The sequence below is a fragment of the Antrostomus carolinensis genome, unplaced genomic scaffold (genome assembly GCF_000700745.2).
Source record: "Antrostomus carolinensis isolate BGI_N321 unplaced genomic scaffold, ASM70074v2 scaffold15127, whole genome shotgun sequence".
In the NCBI taxonomy this organism is placed as follows: domain Eukaryota; kingdom Metazoa; phylum Chordata; class Aves; order Caprimulgiformes; family Caprimulgidae; genus Antrostomus; species Antrostomus carolinensis.
This window is the reverse complement of record NW_010329595.1, coordinates 60,672-84,132: the sequence shown is the minus strand read 5'-3', so window position 1 is coordinate 84,132 and position 23,461 is coordinate 60,672. Positions and strand designations below refer to the sequence as shown.

Below are 23,461 nucleotides of genomic sequence, written 5' to 3'. Positions count from 1 at the left end.
TCCCCTTTGCTCTCTGCTCCCTTTGCTGCTTTCTGCATTATAAAGGTAGATTATGAGAAACTGGCTAAAGTAAAATAATACATAAATACACACAAGCACACAGCACACATGCACACTCACACTGTTAAGGACTAAATCCTGCTGACTCATAATGACAGTTGTCCTTTGTAATTTAAGTTGCTAACTGTTCCAGGTTTAACAAGATATATTTGCAAGAGAGTAACCTGAATTTAAAGAACTAATCAAAATAACCACAAAAATATTCCTCTCAAACACACACACTACTTATATAGATAGCTTTCCAAGTAGCTCTCTGAGGTGACAGACAGAAAATGATCCTATAAGAAGATACTCAGGAAATCACCATTTTATCTCTGGATCTGGCTTAATTTTTCTGTGGGCATAAGCACTAAGCTCTGAGCTGGTGGGAAGAGAAGGTGCAGAACTACTGGCATTTTCTCAGCTCTGTATCATCCCTCTCCTTTACTATCACCCTTCTCCCTTCTCTGTGCCTTCTTCCACAAAGTTCCCTGTGGGCATCTCGGTAACTCACAAGTCAGATTTCCAAAAATCATGAGACTGGGGTAAATAAAGGTCATGATCTCTTTAATCATGAGATGCTCCAAAATAATGAACATGGGAGCCTTTTTATTTTCTTTTATTTGCCTCTGAAGCTGTGAGTGGCATCTGCTGGCCCCAAGGCATGTGAGAGCTCTGGGTGGTCAAATTCCAGCCTGAAACACATGATCAAAACCAGTTGCTCTGAGGGAGCTCCCATTCCCACTCCCACCCCAACAGGAAGATGCTACTTGACCATTCCCAGCTCTTCTTCCCACTGGGCTCCTTGGGGACAGCATCTGCACCCAAGATGCTCTGGGGTCCTGCAAGCTCCTGGGAGGAGGAAGGCCACAATGCAAAACTCCCCTGGCCAAACAGGCAAGGGAAAGGCCAGGACCACATCCCCACTAGCAACCAAGCTAAACTGTACTTTGCAGAAGCACAGGAAGGGAAAGCTCAGGTCTCCATCCCTCAAGCTGCTTTGGGCTGTGCCCGCTGATGCATTCCACATACAGAGCAGCCACTGAAATGGTATGTGGCCCCTCGCCCATCCAAAATCAGGCCCAGGATCATCTACATGCAGCACCAGCATGAGCAAAGATGTTTCTCTTCTCCTCGTCTCCTCCCTTTCCCTGGTCACAAAACAAAGCAAAACAAAAGACACCCTGCAGGGGTGGGTGGGTGGATGGACGGATGATTTGAGATTTGGGGGTTTTTTTGTGTTTTTGCATGTAAATAAGAAGGAATAATTGGGAAAAAAAGAAACAATACTGAGGAGGATTAGTGATATTTGGGGCACTTCTGTTTGAGAAATGAATTAGTCTGTGGATCCCAGAAATTATGAGCATGTTCTCAAGATGATATATGCTCAGTCTGAACGATCACTGGACCTTGTCCTCCCATGCAACTTCCACCAGTGCTGGCAGGAACAGAGCACAGACAAAAGTCACGACTGAGTCTTTAATATCTGTGCTCCCTTCCTTGTGTATTTGTTGAGGATTAAAAATTCTCAGTTGTTAAGCTTCCACTTTGTCTACACCAGACAGCTTGCCTTTTACCTTCCAGCAGTGAGGCCAGGAGTGGTGTGAGCACCAGAAGCGCTACCAACACTTACCACAGGTATTGCGATTTTTTTTTCCTATAGCACTCCGATGAGCAAGGAGCCAGACACTGAAGTAAAAAGGAGGTGCACACAATATATCTGGCTTCTCCACATCGCCTGCTCCCATGGCGCTGGACATAATCACCTGCAGGCTTCTGAGGAAATGTAGAGGAAAAGCAGTTTTTTGGAATTTGTTGGATGTGGTGGAGGAGAATGAGAACTAGCACATCCATGCCTTCAGCCTGCCACAGCTACCTACCAACAATTTTTGCTGTATGGGATCCAATGGCTAATTTCTTAATGTCTTAGTCTTTACTCCTGGCTGATTTTACAACCATCTCAAAGCTCTGTAAATTATTGAACCATTTGTTGTAATGTACAATGACCTCAACAAGTGTCACGTCCCTCTGCATTTGACCTGTAAGTTAAAGCTTTAGAGACCCTTTTAGGTTCTGTCTCTCACCCAGGACTATACACAGCACAAATCTATGTGAGAGAAAAAAAAAATGCACCGAAATTTCCAGTTTATGTTGAGTTCTGTGTCAGGTTTATACATAAGACAATTTATCATAATGAGAATTGCACTTATTTGGGGTAAGATATGGTAATGAAGCAGTGCTTTTCAAAAGCCTAAGCTTTATCTCTGGAGGTATTTAGTAGAGGGAATACATTACTGTAGATGTCAAAGATAAAACCCAAATTAGATTATGCCATTGTGTCTGCAATTTGCATTATGTCTTACTTGGAATAAATCTTCCTAAAAATCCCACCTTAAAACCAATGAGAAACCTGGAGGTGTAAGAACAAAACATGCCTCCGCATAACATACTTATATGTATGTTATACATACAACATTTACAGAGGAATATCCCTCCCTCCATTTATTTTTAAGAGAAACAATCATCCTCTGCCTTTACTATATATACACCTGATACTATTTTTCTCTGCTCTCTATACTCCTTGATTCATCTCCAGGAGTGAGAGATGGGTACATGGAAGGAAGCGAAGGCTGGAGCAGCCACCGCGGCTCGCAGGACACGTTCCCTTAGGGACAACCTTTGCAGGCTGGTCCGTATTTGCATCCCTGCGCAGCTGCAGGCACCTCAGCATGGGAACCAGCTGCCATGCCTAGTTCTTACCTCCTTCCACGGGCAGCAGTGAGGAAGGAAAATGGCACTTACAGTCTTGATGTGCCTCTGCTCAGATGGCAAAAAAGACTACTTCATCATCTACTTCATCATGCAAAGTTGCAATTTTTACTGGGCACTGAATGCCACCACTGGCACCGTTAATTCCCCAAGGCTGTTGTTCCACAGGCCGCTGTGGCCTCACAACCAGCTTTTCAAAATATATTAAACTTTTTATGTGGATGAGGAAAGCAAGCAAGGCGTGGTGGCTGTGCCAGAGGTGTGTGCAATAACAGCTTTTATCAACAGGAACTCAGGAGTCGGAAAGCCAGCCATGCTTTCAGGCACCGTCAGGCATCCTGCTCACTTTCAGCCTTGTTTCTTTCTTTTTTCCACAGAGGAGGACACCAAAGGGCTGCAACTTCCAGTTCCCAAATTTGTAGGGAATGGGAAAGCTCTAGCACTCCTTTTTGAGCAAGTTAACATCTTGAAGCAGTTGAAAAAGGAACATATCTGCAAATAATTGTCCTCAGAAACAGAGGAAGAAAGAAAAGGGCTTAGGAATGTAGGAAAGAGGAGATCAGGGTCTCCCTTTCAATGGCAAACATCATTGTTTTCATTAGAAGAGTCCAGCCCTTATTCCACTAAAATCTTGTTTAATTTTTTCCATGTAGCTGTTACAGACTTGATGTTTTGGCTCAGAACAAGAGACAAAGTACAGAAGAAACCATCTGCCCTGATCCCCAGCAGCCCGCTGGGATTAACTGCACAAGCAGTTAACTCCTCACACCTCCATTAAAGGAAGATTGGGGAGAGCCTGCATTTTGAGTTTGCCATAAATTAGAACTTTTCACAGGAAAATCTCACTCTCACATCTTCTGCATAATCCAATACTACGATAAAAATGATGGCATTTAGAAATATGCAGACTGCAAACCAAATCATGCTCCTTAATGTCCTAGGTGGCCTCAGAAGCTCTGGTGGAAAGAAGCATAATGGCCAATTAGTGAGAATAATTGAAGAGTAGCCATAAAATATTAATAAAACAACTGAAAAACATGCTTAAAGTAAATCTACTACTGTAAGTATCTCTTAGGAGGTGAGGATTTCAGAGCTTTATATTTTCATTTTATATGAGAAGTTATAAGTATAACTGACTGTTATCAGTATTAACTGACTGTGGATCGTTTGAGTTCAGGTTTTGTTTGACAGAGTAGATAGAACTGGCAAAAACAATCTGATGCTCATCAAATTTCTGTTGTTATAGAAGGCAAATTTTGAAAAAATAAAAAATGCCCTTTTGCTTGTCAAATTAAAAGGATTAGGGTTAAAAAATAATCCTATAATCTTATGTTTTGGTAGTCTCAATAATATTTCCTATACAGGTCAGTAAACAATATTAAAACAATAAGCAACTTAATCAGGGGAGACAATTTTTTCTTAATGATTCTTGAAAAAGCCATTGTAATACCTCACACAATTCACACAGAAAATATCAAAATCAATGTATTTTTAAATCTACAGAATAAGCAGAAATTAATAAATTACATTTAAAAAAATTTTTAAACAGACTCATCAAAAATGAATCCAGCCAGCTTCCACAACTCATACTTAACTCTTGTTACAACAGTTTAATAGATTAAAATTCAGCCTTTGTGTAAAATACGGTTTCACTTTAAAATCACTTTAGATTACCATCTTGTTAGAGTTAATATACTTTACTGTGTCATCTAGATTGTGTTTAATTATTAGTATAAGACATTAATCTTCATAATAATGTTTCTTACAATATGCACATCACTGTGCTGACCCCTTGAAGCTGGGAGGCCCTATCTAATTAAAACATGTTTTTTAATTATTATATTGGAAAATGCTGTATAATAGCTTTCATATGCTTAGCTAGGTAGAATTTGAGATCTAGCCTGAAGTAAAGTATCTTCATTGTGATTTTTAGCAACTGAAAATTTGGGCCGATGACTGCCCGGGAATATGCGATTTGGGGCCACCGTACAGTGTGGGTCGCAGAACAAAACCTGCCCCAGGAGGAGCAGGGGCTGGGATGCAGGCACTGAACCATGATGCTCTAAACAAAAGAGCATTTGAAACAACAATGAAGTTGTGGTTCCCACCATGCTCTGCACAACTATATTGCAGAACTGTAATTATCTTGATGTTCAAGGCCAAGTGCCTCAGTCTGGTGCTCAACTGTCGAAACTTTCAATCATCACAGCACAAAGAACAGCCACACAAGAAACTACTTCATACTTTTTGCCTTCCTAACAGGACATCATCCTGATACCTTCATCTCTGCACCCAACCATCCTTCCTGCCACTTTCCTGCTGGTTTATCTACTGACCAAAGTAAAAATTTCTGACTTGGGAATTATAAATATGTACAGAAGCTCAATAGGTTTTCCATAATTCAGTCCTACTGAATTGTAAAGGGGCTTCCCAGTTTTCTTTCCCAGTTTTGTATTTAGAGCCAGGAGAAAAGGAGCCCCGTTTCCTTGTTCCTTGGAAGTTAAATTTCTTTTTTGCTCTGGAAGATCTAAAATATTTAATTCCAGCCTTCCTGGAATTTTTCTTTTTAGTTTTCACCTCTGATCTGCTGTGAGAATTGTGAGGGGCTTTCCAGAGTATAAGGCATATTGGAAAAAATACTATCACATTATGATTTTATCTTCCCCAAAAATAACTTAAGGCAAATTGTTGGGTTTTTTTCTCCTCCTTTCTCTTCTCCTTCTTCCCTATCTTATTAGTTTTCAGTATGAAAAAAACGACCAACACACCTAGCCATTGGCAAAAACCCCACTTAAAGAGTAGTATAATATATGGGCTATTCTGCCACTTCATAAGTGTATGGTTTTGATATATTACAATGCATTTGTGTGGCTTACATGCAGTTTAAAATTTTATCCAGCTAACCTATCTATCATTAAAAAAAAAAGATAAAAAACCCAAACACAAGTCTTATATTACAAATGGCTCAACTTGGATAAATTAATAAAAACACAATTGTAAACTATGGTCACAGAGAAATTGGCCGTTGTTTAATAAACTGCTATTTAAAATACTTAAATTAAAACAAACCTCAATGTGTGTAGTTTCTCTCAGATCAATGTTCTGCAATGCATATATATGTTCACAATTATGACAGTGTGTGGGAATTTAGCTACGTCAGTGAGGAGGGATTTTACATGTACCTACAAAATTATAATATCAAATAGCTCCACTTTATGTAATTACGCTCCACTTTCCACTCTTTTATTTAGTTATACCCATGAAGATAAGCAAATAGATTATAACAAAGGTTTTCAAAAAGCCTGGGAGAACTGTGACTCCCATATAGGTGTGGTAACAGAAATCCCATCAGTATAAAACCAGGAGTACAAGTCAACAGCCCAAAAACTGCTGAAAATTGATGGAGCAGGATTATTCAAAAAGAAATACATGTACAACAGGTTAAAGGCAATAAAAGAGACTTCACGTAGGCTAGAACAAAGGGAATCCTAAATTTAGACTGGTCTGTTGTTACCAGAATGCCAGTAGGAAACCTGAGGTGTTCAATACTTATCTTTCTCCCATTGAACACAGCCAACCGATAAGCTCATATTCATAGGACCTTTCCTTGCCAAGAGGTGGGAAGGACAGGTCAGGTGCCAGAGTAGGCAGGTACCCACGTCACGTTATGTGTCTGCCTCACTCATGCAAAGCCAGCTGCCTGACAGCAAACATGAGCTTAGCCTGGCACGGCCTCATGGTCCAACATGTTATTTTCACATCAGGGATTTAACGAGAATCGACTTCAACAAAACAGATTGAAGCCAATGTTAGCATGGCAAAGGGCTGGACTAGATGATCGTCAGAGGTCCCTTTCAATCCAAACCATCCTGTGATCCTATGATTTTACGTAGCCATTAGGGCTCAGAATTAAACACCTACCTTGTAGAAGAGCTGGGGCAGCACTTGTTCAACAGCAGTGATGCCATCATGCTGCAGCGTGTGCTTGCAAGCCTCTCATATCTGCAAGTCCCCTGACTTCATAGTGTAGAGCCTGCAATTAAGAAGCTACCTTCTCCTCATATTGTAACGTAATCTAACATACATCAATGCCATTAATAGAAAGTAGGTGCAAAAATGTAGTTGTAAGCCTTGAACCATCCTCCAATAGGTTATTGCCCAAGTTCTTTGGACACTGAATTTTAGCTGCATGCTACTTGAAATTATCAACAAAGGGAGAGAAAGTATAAAACCATCAGCGATAAATTCTGCAGGTGACAAATAAGGGCAGCAGGTAAACAGGTCAGCCACACAGCCATCTGAAGGAGAAACAAAAGAAGATAACCTGTAATGAGTAAGGAGGATTTCCTACACCCTGCACTGTTTGGAAGAGCTGAATTCATCAGTATATCAGAGATTAATTTCTAAGGTAGCTTCTGAAGCCAGAGCTAAGTGATTATACTGGTGTGTGATCTGCTTCTTGCTTTTACAAAATGCTGTGGGAGCACTCAGTAAGAACAGAAGTCTCGTCAAACTGTTCTAAAACTAATTAAAAAGAACAAACACAACATTAAGTCCGTAGCTAGGTTTCCACATGACAGCAAAGGACTTTGATCAGTGCAAGTATTTCCACAGGCAAGAAGGATAAGACGCGAGGCTCCAGAAGAGGCATCCAAACCCCCGGCACTTGAAGCAGTTCAGCTGAATCAAAGATCATCCCACGTGCAGCATCTTGGGGTGGGGGGCAAGGGAGGGTTCGTACATGACTGGGAAAACTTTCAAACTTTAAACAGTAGCTAGTTTATACACATCAGGATGAGGGTAATACGGTAAAACTCTTTGCTTGGGTTTAGGAAAAGGCATAGCAGATTGATGTGAAGGCTGCAGGCCATTTACACCATTTGAGAATTAAACTGTCAACAAATAACACCACAGTAATCCAATTAGAAAAGGCTTTCTGCATCCTGACAAGTGAGCATAGGTTGAAGAGTAGCTGAAGGACATATTTTCCAGATAAAAATCCACCTATAGAAGTGGTAAACCTCTTCAGTGAGTCCTGTCAATCTGATGTAAACTACAGATTTCCAACATTCATCTCCTGTGACTTGGTGACATGGACAGAAATATGATCAACGTAAACATAATAATATTTAAAAGTTGAATAGACTTCAGTTTTTTACTGGGTTATACAAAAATGCAACTGTTTTTATTTTCTTTCACTTATCTTCTGGAGCAAGCGGTCCTGCAGTTGTGCTATCTGGGCTATAGCCTCAGGTCCAACCCAACACCACTTGGGTCCAGCCATAAGGCCGTGGCATGTGGGCCCCATCCCTGAACACATTTAACAGTGAGCCTTGCCACAAAACCAAGCAAGGACCCATTTTAACATGCACAATAAATCTCTGAGTTAAACACAGCAGGTGAGTGGGCACACAGGATTCTGCTGAGAGTCCGAGTCAGGAAAGAAATGTCTTTCATAGGGATCTCCCACAGGTTTCCAGCTATGGGCAGCCCCTGAACAGTGCAGAAGAGCTGCCCCAGCTGCTCTGGACTTGCCACTGACTGCTTTTATGTGACCTCAAGAGATTAAGATGCTGTGCCTAAGTTTCCCAGCTCTTTGATGAGGGGGACAGCACCCTCTTGCTCAAAGTGGTGTCTCAGAGGCTTCCTTTCCTGTTAGTAACTTTTGCAGAGTCCATAGTGATTCTTAGATCAGAAGTGTTTTGCACAAGTAAAACTTTTAATGATCTGAAGTCATAGTTCTCTGACAATATATACAGACCCAAAAGCAAGGATTTTGCCAGGTGATATCTCTTAATCTGAATATCCAAAACTAATACTTACTTTCAGGAATTGATGACACAAAGTGGGCATAGTGCTAAAAGAAGAAAAACAAAAGTAAATATCACAATTGACTGCTCTGCAAATGCAGCATGCACTGCCCAAGAGCCAATGGAAGACTATATAATCCATGGCTAATTGCAAAGAATGGGTTGTATGGGTTTTTTATACATCTAGATATCAAGTCACCTCATGAGATGACATCTGGGGTTCATTGCTTTTTGGTGTGGGTAAATGCAATGGTCATATGGGTAAACTTCAAAGTGCTGAGTAAGATTTATGAGATGCAATGTCTCACAGTACATAGCTGAGTGGTGAAGAGCATAAAAAGAGAAAATGATAGGCTTTTGCACTAGTCATGCTCTGAAAAATGTTTGGAGGATTTAAGCTCTGCTTCTGGACCATCCACTGCACTGTTTACGGGGTCCTTGTCAGCTGCCCAAGTGCTGTGGAAGGAGCCACCAGCTGGGAGGAAAACAGAGGCACCCATCTGTATCCAACCACTGCCAACCACAGGGACCCAGCTTGCCATGTCTACACCAACGGAGAGGTCTGCTTATTCAATCAAGACAGAAGAGGGCTTTCCTCACAAAAATTTCATGCTACTGAGACAAAGAAAGTTGAAGACTGATGGAAAAGGCTGTGTTGGGACACCCATGCAGAGAACAAAACTAAGGAGTACTAATCGTAAGCAAATGATCATTTATCTCTCCCATCAGATGTAAAAAACTTAGCTGCAGAGAGTGATGGGTCCCCGGCAATGAAAAGGAAATTGTGTGGCAGTTATAAAGACCGAGTTTCACTACAAACATCAAAACAACAGCCTGGCATAGCACTGCTGAAAAAGAAGAAAAATTTCTAGACCTGCAAATTATACAGACCTTCACTGGGGTACAACCACCTTACCTAAGCTTTCTCCTGGTATTGCCATACGGAAACTGCAAGGAAAGGCAACCAGGTATTCTCCTCTGAGGCACAAACAATGAAACTTATTAAAAGGCTGATAGTCAGCATTTGACTTTTCCTACATCCAGAATCAGCAGAAAAATTTCATTAAAAACTTAAAATGTTAAGACTTTTATGAATGGGAAAATATCCAGCCTTTAAATTCTGAAAATGATGCAAATCACCCAAAGCTGTAATAGCTGTAATTAGACTCTTGAAAATGCATATGCTATTTTAACAGTATTAGACCTTGCCACTGGTTTTGTATGTTTATTATATAAATGCACCTGGAATCCCGCAGCATAACTTTGAAGACTTGGACTAAGGAACGCTGTTAAGGTAGCAATGAAACAAAACATTTTAGTGCCTTCACTGCGTCACCTTAACATTTGAATGAGGTGTCAGAGAGATGACCCGGGAAGTTGTCCCATAGTGTAGACAATATCCTTACATTTATGGGAGTGTTTGGGAATGACAGAATTTCTTCTTTGGTGTTTTGTGGCAAAGACAAACTTGGTCACAGTTGTTTGAAAGTGCTGGCAAAGGCCCACAACCCTGTGAGGATAATCTTTTTTCAACCTTGCTGTTCCAAAACCATGGCCCTTCATAAGCTAAACAAGAAGTTAAAGATGCAGTAAGGAACGTGAAGGAATCAAATGAAGGTTTACTGCACAAGATTTTGGCTGTTACACACTTGTGATCTGATTGCTCCAGCAGAGCTGCAGAAGTGTAACGGAGTGGAATTTCAGACCCTCTTGCCCAAGATAAAACACTCATTACAGCTACCTTAGCTGCCAGATTTCTCTACTTGAAAGCTGAAATTCTCACAAATAAACCTCTCTGGCCTGAAAAATGAGAATCTGGTATCAGACCGAGCTGGGAAATTACTATCTGAAGAATGGATATAAGTAAAGATAACACAGAAGCAAATCTTCACATTTGCTTATACTGCTATTGGTTTGCAAGAGCCAAACACTGAGAACTTACTAAACAATATGAATAGAGACTTCTGGCATGACACTACAAAAACAGCTATAATTACCTTCTCATGACACAAAGTCAGAATTCATAGGGGCCAAGTTAGATGTCAGGATTCCTCATGACAATATGGTATCACAAAAATCAGGTAGGAGGAAAAATGTCTAACAGGTAAAAGATCTCTAATTGCTGTATTTGATTACTAGAAGATTTACAACCACTTAAGATTTCTCCCTTCTCTAAAGTGAAATCCAAGGAGAGATGCAGAGGTTATGGGAAATTCTCTGACGATCTTTTTCCCTAGAAATTGCTCCTTGCTAGGGGTGAGGTAGCAAAGGAGGCAGAGAGAATGCCCTGTGCTAAGGAGAACTGTGGGAACATTTCAGGGCTTAGGTTTTTCTTTCCCCTTGGAGTGCTTTTGTTCTGTGAAAATTACATTTTGCTTTTGGGGAGCATGACCATAGAGGAGAGCAGTTGTGGCGGCTGCTGAGCAGGACTGTGGGCAAACTGCAGTGAAAGCTGTGGGAGGACCCAGCGATGTCAGGAGGCACCTGCTCACAGCAGGGCAGGAATTGTGGGAACTCACATCCAAAAAGGTGGTGACTTATGGCTGCAGTGGTATGTCCTACAGGAGGCATCAGAATGGGGCTGGAAGTACAGATCATTCAGGAACTGCTCTGGCAACCATGCCTCCAAAACCTGTGCAGATGACATGATGTATTTGCTCTTCAGGGGTTTTGCTCCTGGGGACTACAGACAGTTCCATCTCTGTCCAAGCCTTCACCTATAGTTCATCTCAGCTGCTTCTGCAGTGCTCAAAGATACATGAAATAAAGCTGGAAAAATTTCTCAGGCTTTCCACAGCGTTTAAATTTGTTTGCTTAACCTAAATTACATCCTTTAACCCTTCAGCCAGGCACATAGCTCCCAGCCATCAATGGCACAGTTGCTGTACATTGTTCACTTCTCTACACTAATTTGTGTATAAATAAAAGAAGTTAAAGGGGTTGCTTTTTTGAAAAAAACGTGATTAAAAATATATGTCCTTCTTCACTCAACGTCCTTACATCACAGGAAGTGAAGCTAATTCCAAATCACCCCAAACTAGCCAGTAATCAGGTTTCAGAAATATCTTGTAGAAGCTCAGTTTACCTTTGTGCCCGTAACAGAAGACTCCTGAAGACAGAGAAACTTTCATCATGTATAAATGACTAACAATTACATCAAAACAAATGGAGGGCTTCAAAGTAGGGTGGAAAAATGGGGGGAAATTCCATCTGATTAAGATAGGACATAGTTATCTCCTGCAGGAAATAAATGCTATATTTTTAACAAGTGACCAGTTGGATAGATTGAGTATAGGGTTATGATTGTGTAGTGATTTCTCAAGTTGTAGTATATTTCCTCAGAGAGATGACAGATCTTAGTATTTTCTTGTAATTATTTTTCTACATAGGCTCTTAATTGGGAAATGGAAACATGAGAGCTCCCAGAGCAGGCTGCATTTCATTCACTATTACCATGCATATGTCATCTTTTACAATTAATTCAAAGATTCATAAGTACCTCATACTGGTATGTTACTACACTGAGTTAATATTGTGGTAACATACTGGTAAGAATCTCCCAACTTTCAGCTTTAGCAATTCTCTGCTCATTCCAGTTTACGAATGCTGCATTCCGTGAGCCAATACACACTGCTGCTATTGAAACCAACCTATGCCGTTTAAATATTAAATAGGTACAAAATAGGGATCTTTGTAAACAATAAAGATTTCTATACAATTGGAAAACACAGTGTTATGATTAACAGAACTTGCAAGTGGGTTTGAATGTATTTAAAGAATGGACAAAAATCATAGGTAAAATAAAAGTTCTTAAGGGAGATTGGGACAGGATTCAATAATGCACCTTCATAAAATATTTCTGGTAGATCACTTGTTGATAACGTTTTCCACCTGATTTTGTAAAGGCGATAAAAATCAACCTACTAATGAGCACCATATGTGAGTGTGTCAGGTTTGATGGAAAAAAACATTCTCATGCAACATGGAGCCTAAAGGCACTAACATAACACAAACCATCACAAAGTAGACACTAAATTCTTACAGCATCAATTCAGCAATAAAACAGAAATATTCAGTAGTATTTGTATCAATTCAGGCGGCAAGGGATTCCAGAACCTTCTTGATCATGGTTGGGTGTGTCTTCCCCTGGCCAACATGACTGTGATCACAACCTGACCTGTCCTTCCAAAGAATAAAGTGTTTCACTGAAGCAAAGTTAATTCTGAAACCTGAAGATGGCAAGGCTGTAAGTAGTGGTTGCTCCTTAACTTCTGGTCACTTTAATATCCTGGCAGCAGGACAGTTAATTTTTAACTCAACAACTATGCACTGAAAATACAGTTACAGATCAAATCTTACTTTGTGTATGAATTATATAGTGCTTCCCCTCTATATATGTACCATGTTTGTTCTGACTAGAGCATTAATTATTAAATATGTTAATCAATTATTAATATAAGATTATTCTCCTTCATTTTTTAAGTATATTTAGCCTTTTTTCCTGAAGATTTCTAGCAACAGACCCTCAAAATGTGATGCAGGAATGCATGTCATTCCAAAACCTGAGACATGGATGAATTAACTCTATTTATATGCATATCTTTGTTTAATGAAACCTGCTACTTCTAAGCATTCCTTTTTACAGTATAATAGTACATAAACATGTTAAATGAAATCAACTGGTCATAAAAGCTATTTTGTGATGCTCAATGCTGCACGTATTTTGCATTAGCTGTATATAATGGATAATGGACTTTCTAATGTATTTCACTGTGGAAGTCATTCATGAGAAGCCTGGCAGGAAAATCACTCCTCAACAAAGACCAGATACCCCAAGCATCTCACATCCACATTCAGGGTTTCACCAGTCAGGCAAAAAGTTTGTCTGTATCTCCTCAGGAAGGACCTGCTGCCCTAAGCCCTGTTCTGATCTTGGGGAGCATCTCCTGTCCCCCTTGCTGGGGAAAGCCCAGCTCATTTGCTGCTGCCACATCCCTGCCCACTGACTCCTGGGTCCTTCCACCATCGCATTGTTAATTACAGCACTGAGCCAAAAGCCACAGAAAGTGAAGGAAAACCCTTCCACCTAGAGGGCTGGATCCAGTAGGCATATGCATCAAGATTTTTTTTTTACATGGAGACTTAAATAATTCATGTTTTCAATTTTTTATAACTTCAGCAGTAAGAGGCAGCATTGGGAACAGCCCCCTCTGCTTCACCCCTTGTTCGTGGGGGTCACAGAAGACATTGCTGAGCTGTCAGCACAAATTACAGTCGGCAGCACGTCAGTGCAGAATGCTTAACTGCGTGTGCAATTTCAAATGCATAAATAATCCCACTGACTTTACTGAAGCACCAGAAAACATTCAGCTAATATTCTTCCATAACTTCTCAGGAGTAATTGAGAAGCAGCACTTTGATCTTTATTGGCTGTCAAGTCCATGATGAGGCAAAGTACGTTCCTCAGCAGGCTGCTGGAACCAGGCCTGGAAGCAACTATGTCCTTCTGGAGTTTATCTGGACCTATACAAACTGGAGCTGACTTTCATTACTTCCCATAAATGTGTATTTTTGCAGTTTCTTGGGACCATGAACCATCCTCATGCTCTGTGCTTGTTGATAACCAAGTGTTGACAACCTCCTACCAAGGTTGTGCACCCCCACTACACCCCGGCATGAGGGGACTGCTAAGGGGCCAGGAAGGCGTTAAGATGCAAAACCATGAACCAGGGGATGTGTCCCACCTTTTTCCTTTCAGATAAAAGAAATACGCTTGCATGAGGTGTTTTGAGACAAAATTAACACAATGTGAGTTGCTTCAGCAGCTGTTGGCCCTGTGCAGTCTGGAGCAGCACACAGTTGCTACCATCGTGTTGTGCCGTAAGATACAGGACTTATCCCAAGTGACATGGGACTTACATGTAAGTGATGTGTGACATTCACAAGCCTTCTCCTGACCAGAAGGCAGTGCCAGGAGTTTTTCTCCCTTTGACTAAGAATGTCAGCAATTTTTGGCTTGACACAGAGCTAGCCTGGCTTATGGTCTAACATATAAATCACAGGTCAAAGATAAGATAAACACATACCAGTGTAGTCCTCGTAGCATTCACAAGTGTAGCCTCCTTCTCGGCTCCGGCACAGCCCGTTGCTCCCGCAGGGGTTGGAGTAGCAGAGGTCAATCTCCGTCTCGCAGTAGTCGCCCGTGAAGCCTGGGGGACATCGGCACCGCAGCCCGTTGATGGGGTGGATGGGGCGGAACAGGACAGTGTTGGAGCTGATGAATGGGGCCGAGCTGTCAAACTTCAGGACAGAGACACACTTCATGTAGTTCTCACAGGGCTCGCGTAAGCAGATATTGTCATCGAAGGGCAGGACCCTCTGTGTGGAAATCATGGTCAGCAGGGTCCTGTTGAGGTAGATCTGCTCCTGCAGGTCCTCGGAGGGGAAGAACTTGTTTCGAATGCCACCAGGGAGCAAAGCTGAGAAGGTCACATTCAGAATATTGGAGCTCACATCTGTGTCATTTTGGATGTTGAAAACGAAGATGCCGTCCTTGGCGGTAGACAGCACTGTTGCCACTCCCTCCACAAACAGGGACAGGAGGGGAGAAAGGAACCTCTCCTGGGACATGTTCTCCAGCCGCACCGTGATGCTGTTGGTGAGCATGTCATCCGTGATGATGGTGACACGCAGGGTGCAGACTGCTGTAACACTGTGGACACCATCTGAAGGGAAGAGAGAACAATAACAGCAATGTCAGAGAGCAGGCTTCAGCCTACAGACAAGGAGACTCCTGAAGCCTCCTGGAAATAAAACAGACCTGCGAAGCATTTTGGGGCACTGGGACAGGAGAGGGAAACGTATCCACCTTCTTGCAGGATGCCAATGCCTTTACTCAGGAAAACAAAACAAAGTCTCTTAAGGGTTGCAACTCAAAGGACCAGAGACATCTTGAAGAGTCCAGAACACCTGGAGAACATCCCAAACAAACAACTGGCAGGGGCTAGTGAGCAAATGGACAGCCTAAGACCCACAGGATGGCCAAGGGGAAGTACACAGCCCCTCACGATAGCGACTGAATGGATCTTCCTGCAAGTCACTGCTAGTCTACAACCGCTGCTTGGAAAAGCACAGCACCAAAACTACCTTCTCCAGGTGTGGCCTCAGGCTTAAGGAGCTAGCTATGCACACAGAGAGAATTGTGACCAAAGGTTTAGATAAAAGTCACTTAAGGAAACAACTCTTCATATCTGAACACCCGAACTTCTTCATTCCTCACATCTAACTTCTTCAAAATACTTTATGAAAATTAGAAAAAAAAATAAATAAAATAAGTCTGTAGTGAAAAGCAGACATTTAAAAACTCTTCCATTTCAGCCTTTCTTTAAAGCATTTCTGATATTGCTGTGGATGTTCTGCAATAAAACCCCCAAATATATAAATGCAGCAGTAATACCTGACACTGGACAGAGATGCCACTGTAAAATCTCAGTACCCCCTGAGGCTTACAGTAGTGCTGTGAATGTACAAACTCTAGAGCATTCTTATCATTACAAAACATAATTATGACACAGTGAGTGCTATAATTACTCCAAATTCAATGTGAGCATGGAATGGGAAGTTGCATCATCACTGAAATCAAACCACTTAGTTTAATTCTGTCTCCCTGCTAACATTAAGCACTCATTAAGAAAATACAGATCACACTAGAGAAAATATGGTTAGTATTACAGCAGCATCTAGAAATCCCAGGAGAGATCAAGATTGGTTTCTGATAGGAAATGTTCCTTCTTAAAGATCTGATAGTGTAAATAAACAACTAGAAATGGGGCTGAATTCATCCATAAGAAAGATGAGCTGGTTTGAGTGGCCAGTATCAGGCCCACAGTGGGGTTAAGGAGTGAATCCAGTTCCCCTAGGTCCCAGCTCAGTGCCACAGTCTTGGCCCAAAGTATCCCAGAAATAATTGTTTCACAAATGATCTGCTATTACATTTATTTAAATTAAACCACAAGGTATGTGCAGAAATGGATTTTGAATCACATCAATGTAAAACTGCAGCAGAAACTGCAATTCAATCAATCTAAAACACAGTGTGAGGTCAAAATTCTAATAGCATGGATTGCTGAAGGTTGTCTTCCTAAGGTTTACTATCTCAAAGTGAAAGTTTATGACCCTTTATGGTCTCTTATAAAAAGTCTTTCAAGAACAGAAAAATCAGAATGGCTCACTGTCACTGCTACACCTCAAGAGCTGTTTTGTTTTAAAAAGAAATGTATTGTTTGAAGATTTTTCTGCCAATAGTATAGCAGCAATATAGTAAATTATGGCAACGTAATTAACCAAATGGCTTTTGACTCCCTCCTTCTGATCAGGTTATCTGTAAAAGCTCAGCTGTTGACTTTTTCCCACTGAAGCAGCTTTTAGGTAAATAGAAAAATATTTTCTCCTGTATGCTACTTTCCTACTGCCTAGCTAAAACCAAACAGTCAGAAGAGGTCATTATTCGGGGTGATCTATTTGATGTGCCCCTCACAGAAGCCCATGCGCCAGCTTGCACTTTCTGCCAAGTCTGCAGAAACTTTATCTCCTCATCCTCAGACTCATTATAGAAACCCGTAGTTTCAGCCTCTACCAAGACCCAAAGCAACCTTTAAAAATGATGAGCAGCCAAAATACTCATTGCAACCTCTTCCTGCACGGTCTGTGGATTTCGGGCCAACAGGCAACATGGGATGCACCATATTTTCATAAATGACACCCTCAGACTAGTTTACCCACTTCTGTCAACTGCACACAACTGCATGGCTCCTTCTTCTGAAAGGCCAGAACAAACCATTCACCTTTTTTTTTTTCCTAAAGCAATTGACATTTGCCTGCCTGTCCCATAGGGTGCCTGAACTATTTTGCTATTTGTTGCACAACACACTACAGAAGTTCTCTCATACCACCGAGAACGCTGGACAATGAGTCCTTTTCTTAAGAAAACACTATGATCTATAGCCTATGGTATGTATAGTAAGAAGACAAAATACGATCCACTGTCTGACAACGCACTAGAGTCTACAAACTGTCATAATCAATATTAACTGTCACAATATGCAAGCGCTTCCCAGCATTCACAACAGCAGTTCTGACATACTCAATAAATCACTGGTAAAAGCCCGGTGTCAGATACCACACAGCCTCCTTGTTCCGCAGGCAGCACAAAAGAAAACCGGGCACAGACGTATAGCTGCAAAATGAAGTCCTGTTTTAAAAGTCAATTCGACTTTGTGCAGCCCTGTTGCAGAGCATTAAAAAAAAAGGGAGTAAAAAGGAGCTGAGCATGTGCACTATGGGCAACAAAAGAGCAGCATGGCCATACAGCCGGCTGCACAAGCGCCTCTTTCATATCAGCAGCGAGTCTGAGAGCAGCATCACGGGATCTGATCGTCTGTTCATTCAGAAATTCGTGGCAAGTTGAAACAATATGTGGGTTTATGGGACCAAATTAGTATCTATTCTATTTTCAACAGGCAACATTCACTCTTGAGTGCTGGACAAGTGCAATAAAGGAAGAGGAAATTTTGTCCTCCTCTTTACTGGTAACTGAATTAAGACTTAAATACACAATAAGTGTTTTGAGGTTCACAAGTGAAATACCCCACAAAAGTTTCAGTGTTTACACCCAGAAATGTCAGAAAAAATAATGTTAGGAAGTACTATTTTACAGAGTGGTTATACTTTACGGCCTTTCACTCTCTGACATGCCTACCATATGCAGCTATCCCATGTACATGCACAACCAATCTGTTATTCTGCTAAAAAGGCTCTAACAATCTGATTTTTCAAAGGTCTTCAAGATACAGCTATAAAAAGTCCCTATCACGTTTCAGCAGATGCAAGATGGCTTCAGTCAGGGGTGTGAAACACCCTTCAAGTGATGCTACACAGCAGAAACTCTGGCTACACTTTACTCCTTGGAGCAGACCTTCGCACAGATGAGTACACACACGCATGCAAGACTCAGCTGCCACCGGTTCTCACAGCCATCATCTGCTTGGCTTCACCAAAGCGGCTGGATGCAAGAGCTCTAAAAACACAAGCCATGCTGGCAGATGGGACTTGTAGGCATCCTGCTAAGAGTGGCTTGAGCAGACAGCCTGGATCTTAGCAGCCCAAGCCACTGCCACCCGGATAGCCTGCAAAAAGGGAACTGCAGGACAGATAAAGGAGGAAGATAGGATTCGATCCGTCCTTTTGCAACACTGTTTCCTCAAAACCCTCGTTCCAATAGCTTTTGTCACCCTGGCCTCGAGTTTATCATCTTCTGTGAAGTGAATGGAACTCATGTACATTGTGGAGTAGTGGGTGCAGATGCGGAAATGCTGAGATACTGGGGCAATGAAGGCAACATAAATGCCCTGAACAAATCACAAACGGTTATTTCAAAACCTGTTGCAGCCATTTATGAAAAACAAGGTGGAAAGGTTAAAATAAAAGACTCTTCAATGACTAACACATCAGTGAATTGACAAAGAGGATTCTGGACAGCTGGGTAGGCACACAGAAGAGGTGTTCATTACAAACAGAGTCCCTGCACACTGAATTTTTATCCTGGGAATATTATTTTATGTATGATTTCTACAAAAGAAATCTCTAGAAGGTAGAAATCAAAGCATACTGTTGTCTTCTGTGTCACTGTCATTGCTGAATAGGCTCCTTAAAAATAGAACTACTTGTCTTCATCCTCCTTCAAACTAATGATAAGATGTAATAGCAACCACATTCTCTGATACATTACAAAGAAAAGAGAAGACAGTAAGGCTGACAAAAGCTTGAACCTCTCTACAATACACAAATAACTAAGAATTGATTAAGTAGTCATTGTTTCATGATTACCTTTACTTTACAACAAACCCAATCAAATCAGAGATTTTAATCTCAACTTTCTATCTTCTGGCAGACCATAAACCAAAGAATGTTATTATCTAGAAACGTAAACACAGCAAAGTTTAACTAAAATGCATATTTGGCAATGGCAGCACCTAGCCAGAAAGGTTCTTTGTTTTTTAAGTTGGCAGAAATAAAATAATTAACACTTTTTTGGCTTATTACATACAAAGGTCTTGCAGCTAATTATGAAAGCTGCACGTTTTATAGAAATACTTCAGCATCAGAGCTTTCTTTCAGAGATAACCCAACCCTTATCTGTTCTAATTCTCCTTTATAATGCATCTAGAAATAACAGATGTCAGAGATTAGGACAGCCATGCAAACTCCTTGGCTAGCAAAACATAGAATAAGGACGCTCCACAGGTTCAAATAACCTCCTGCTCTTCCCAGCTCACAAGAAGCAGACCTGCCCATGGGTAGGAGCCTTTGCTTGGTAACTGCCTTTGAATGATCCAGCCTCCATCCTCCATTGCTTCCAGCCATGTCCAGCTGGGAGTTAACAGACACCTTGTCCAGTACTAACCCTTGATTTAACAATGAGAATGACATACTTTTAGCATCTTCTCCACCACCTGGGTGGCAGTAGCATGTAAGTAGCACCAGCTTGCCGAAATGGAGACTGCAGGCAATATTTGGCTGCCTGAGCAGAGCTGGAACCCAAACCAAACTTCCTGCTGAGAAAACAGCAGTAAAAAATCAGTAGATGTCCATAAAAGTGAGATGCCTAGTCCTGCACTAAGCTTCAGTTTGCCTTGAAAAGTCTGCAAGTCTTGCAAGTGCAGAGTCCATTCCTTGGCTGTGTGCTTCCACCACCATGGAAAAAGATTTAAAATGCATAAAATATCAGTGTATTAATATTGTCCCTTCCAAACCACTGCTGTAGGTACTACAAAGATTCACTTCTGTGAGTAGAAAAAGTAAGTCTACAAGCATCCATATGAAAAACCCCTTAAAATATTTTCTACATTATGCTAAAGTTCAGGGGCTTATAGCATAGAGAAAATATTCTTAAAGAAAGTAAACTGCACAGAAAAGGTGGGAACCTAAGTAAGATGCTTTTCCAAAACAGCAGAAAATATTACCAGAAAGGAAAATGAAAATAGACATAATTGTGAATTTACAAAGACACTACCTCAAGGTCTTCCCAGTTAGCGAGTAGCCTCACTGGAGAAGTATTTGAGGATAGAAACTGCGCATGTGACCCCCGTTTGAGTGCCTTCAGGGCACCTTGGCACAGGATGTGGGGACTGGTGTTGGCCTTAGCTCTCCAAAAGGTCAGAGAGATGCACAATGTCAAATGCCCACCGTGCATCCCTAAGTAGACCCTGTTTTGTGGAAGGAACAGATGAAAGTACAGATTTTTCTTTTGCTAGAGAAAAGTGATAGCAAATGGTGCAATAACAGGCAAATAACATCCATGAGAAATACAGTCCATCACCTCCCTTTGGAAAAACATAAACCTATTGTGTATAACATCCTATAATTTCCTAGACAGGCACTAATGGATTCTGTCAAAGCCTTCCAGTCTCCAGCTCTGGGATCGGAAATGCCGCTGACGAGCAATTTCTCCTTTTTATCAAGTTGGATGAAATGACATGGAAATGATTCCCCTCGGCCACATGAAGCTCATGTTATTGCTTTTGTCCCTTCATTTCAGGCTGCCAGTCTCAGCTCTGCGCATTTAGGAGCACTGAGTGCCAACACAAGTTGTGGGCTTTGGAAAGGATATATAAAAATAATTATCTGCTATTCACACAGTGCCAAAGGTTCGCGTTGGAACCACTGCTCTGAAGAATGTTGAAACCCAGGTCTGCTCCAAAGCCCATTACATCAACAGGAAGAGTCTCATTGACTTCAGTGGGCTTTGGTCCCGGACAAAGTTGGGCTTAGAGCCTAATTCCCTAAGTCCTTGCCAGTGCACTTGTGCAGAGCTTCACTCCTGACCCAGCAGACCCAAACAAGAGCAACAGTCTGCCCAGGAAAAGTCTGAGGGCTGAAAATCACGACAGCGAAAGCAGAAAGCAAAAGATGAGGGATGAGCAGGGCAAGTATGCGGACAGGAGAAACATACAACATGGATTGCGCAGCATGAGTTGTAAAGGGTGCAAGGGTTTTCCTAAAATCAGGCGTTTGAATCCACACCTCGACATCTCTAAATTTCCAGGAAGGATGAGCAGCTGCAACCTCCCTTCTGCAGATGCTCAGTTTTGAAAACACTGGCTAATGTTGTCCAGTGTCTTCTGAAGAAAAAAGGGTTCAGAAGGGCTGCAGGAAAGGGGAAGAGAAAGACATGCTATGTTGTGCTATGGTGGGATTTTAGATCACAGGGCAAGGTAAAACATACAGTTTCACCTGCAAGCTGAGAATTCTGAAATGTTAATTGGGTTGATAACACTAGTCTGGGGGAATGTTTCCAGAGGGTGGGAAGTAAGGTAAGTTGGGCGTGCTGGCAGGAATAAGCACTCCTGAATTCTGACTGCAGTGAGGCTGAAAAGACGCTTAATTTCCCCCAACACCCTCCTGCAGCATTGCCTCTTGCTCTTCAGGTACCTGGTGCACAGGAGGTATAACTGCTGTGGGGGATGAGGTACAGGCAGGGGAAGCTGGCAGGGATGGAGGAGCAGGCAGGTGGAAACAAGTCTCTGTCCTGAGCAGAAAGCACAAGGATGAAGGACACGGAGAGGGAAGTACAATATGTGGGAAGATAGTGTGAGCATGCTAATAACCAGCTCCTTCCAGACCATTTTACTGACAATGAGATTTCCCTGGTAGTTAAAATGCAAACTGATTTTCCTTCCCAGGCTCTGCACATCTCCATGTACCTCAACTGGTTTTCCTTGTCAGCAAGGACCAGCAAGACTCCTCTGCCCAGCCACGCTTGCAGCAGGGCTGGGCCTGTCCCAGTGTCCTGGCTCGGGCCGGCTCCTTGCCCGGCATGGCTGGGTACTGGCTGCACAGGCCCTTCCTTGTAGGAGGTGCCCAGCCCAGGAGCCCACCCCACAGCCTGCACACAAGCTGCGATGTAGCTTCTGAACTCCAGCTGAAGAGGTGGGCTTCCATTCCATGCTAATGTCCACAAGACTGCACGGCACTCATCGGACCTGTTCAGCTGAAAAACCCCACTCCAGATCGCTGCACCAGACTGATGCACACACTGACTTGCTGGGGGCTCCACCACCTCCCATACAGCTTGGTCTTGTTTCATATATCATCAAAACTATTGCCTAATTACCGTGGTAATTTTTAAGTCTCTCTGAACTTTAAAGGAGGAGGGTTTTAATATAATTTACATTTTCATCCTAATTGGATGCACAACGGAATGTCCATAGCTAAAGGACGGTCTCCCAGCAGGCTCGCATTGCCGGCAGCCACAGGGACAGGGCACTGCCGGGCAGAGGGAGATGCTGATGAGCACCAGGGTGCAGAAGCCTGGGCACAGGGAGCCCAGTAATCCAGTCACCCCACAGCCAGAGGGCAGTTCATGGTCATTTCTGCCTTCCCAGCTGTAGCCATTTGTATACGGGACTCAAAAAAGGTTTCTTAAACAACCATGAAAGCACCGGACAAACTAAACTGCAGTCATGGGATGCTCCAGCGTTAATCTCCATTCAGGGCACAGTCTCCAAGTAAATGATGCATTTTGTACAGAGTACGAGAACTGCAGCGTGTTTACCCCAAGACACGCTTTTACATCACTAACCCCACTTCAAAAGAGAGTCTCTGCTCAGGGTGCTTGCCTGGCCACGCTGCCGCGGGAGCAACTGATGGGCCCCCACAAAAGCCTCCATTCTCCTCGTAGCTACGCATCTCCAGCAAACATTTCTACTCACTTGGTCTGATTAAAGCAAGAACTTCCCCAGGCGAGACAGGGCCCTGCTCAAATCTCTCTCTTTGCAGTTTCAAAG

The 23,461-nt window shown here is 42.1% G+C and overlaps 1 protein-coding gene across 1 annotated transcript in view; it reads right to left on the bottom strand.

The window, feature by feature from the left end:
* LOC104528588 (cadherin EGF LAG seven-pass G-type receptor 1-like) overlaps positions 1-23,461 on the bottom strand; it is a gene marked incomplete at both ends in the record, with an annotated part of 98,138 nt that overhangs the window by 14,010 nt on the left and 60,667 nt on the right. Inside the window, one exon of the mRNA XM_010172638.2 lies at positions 14,705-15,343. Coding sequence (XP_010170940.2) covers positions 14,705-15,343 — 639 coding nt within the window. The remainder of the gene's footprint in view (positions 1-14,704; positions 15,344-23,461) is intronic.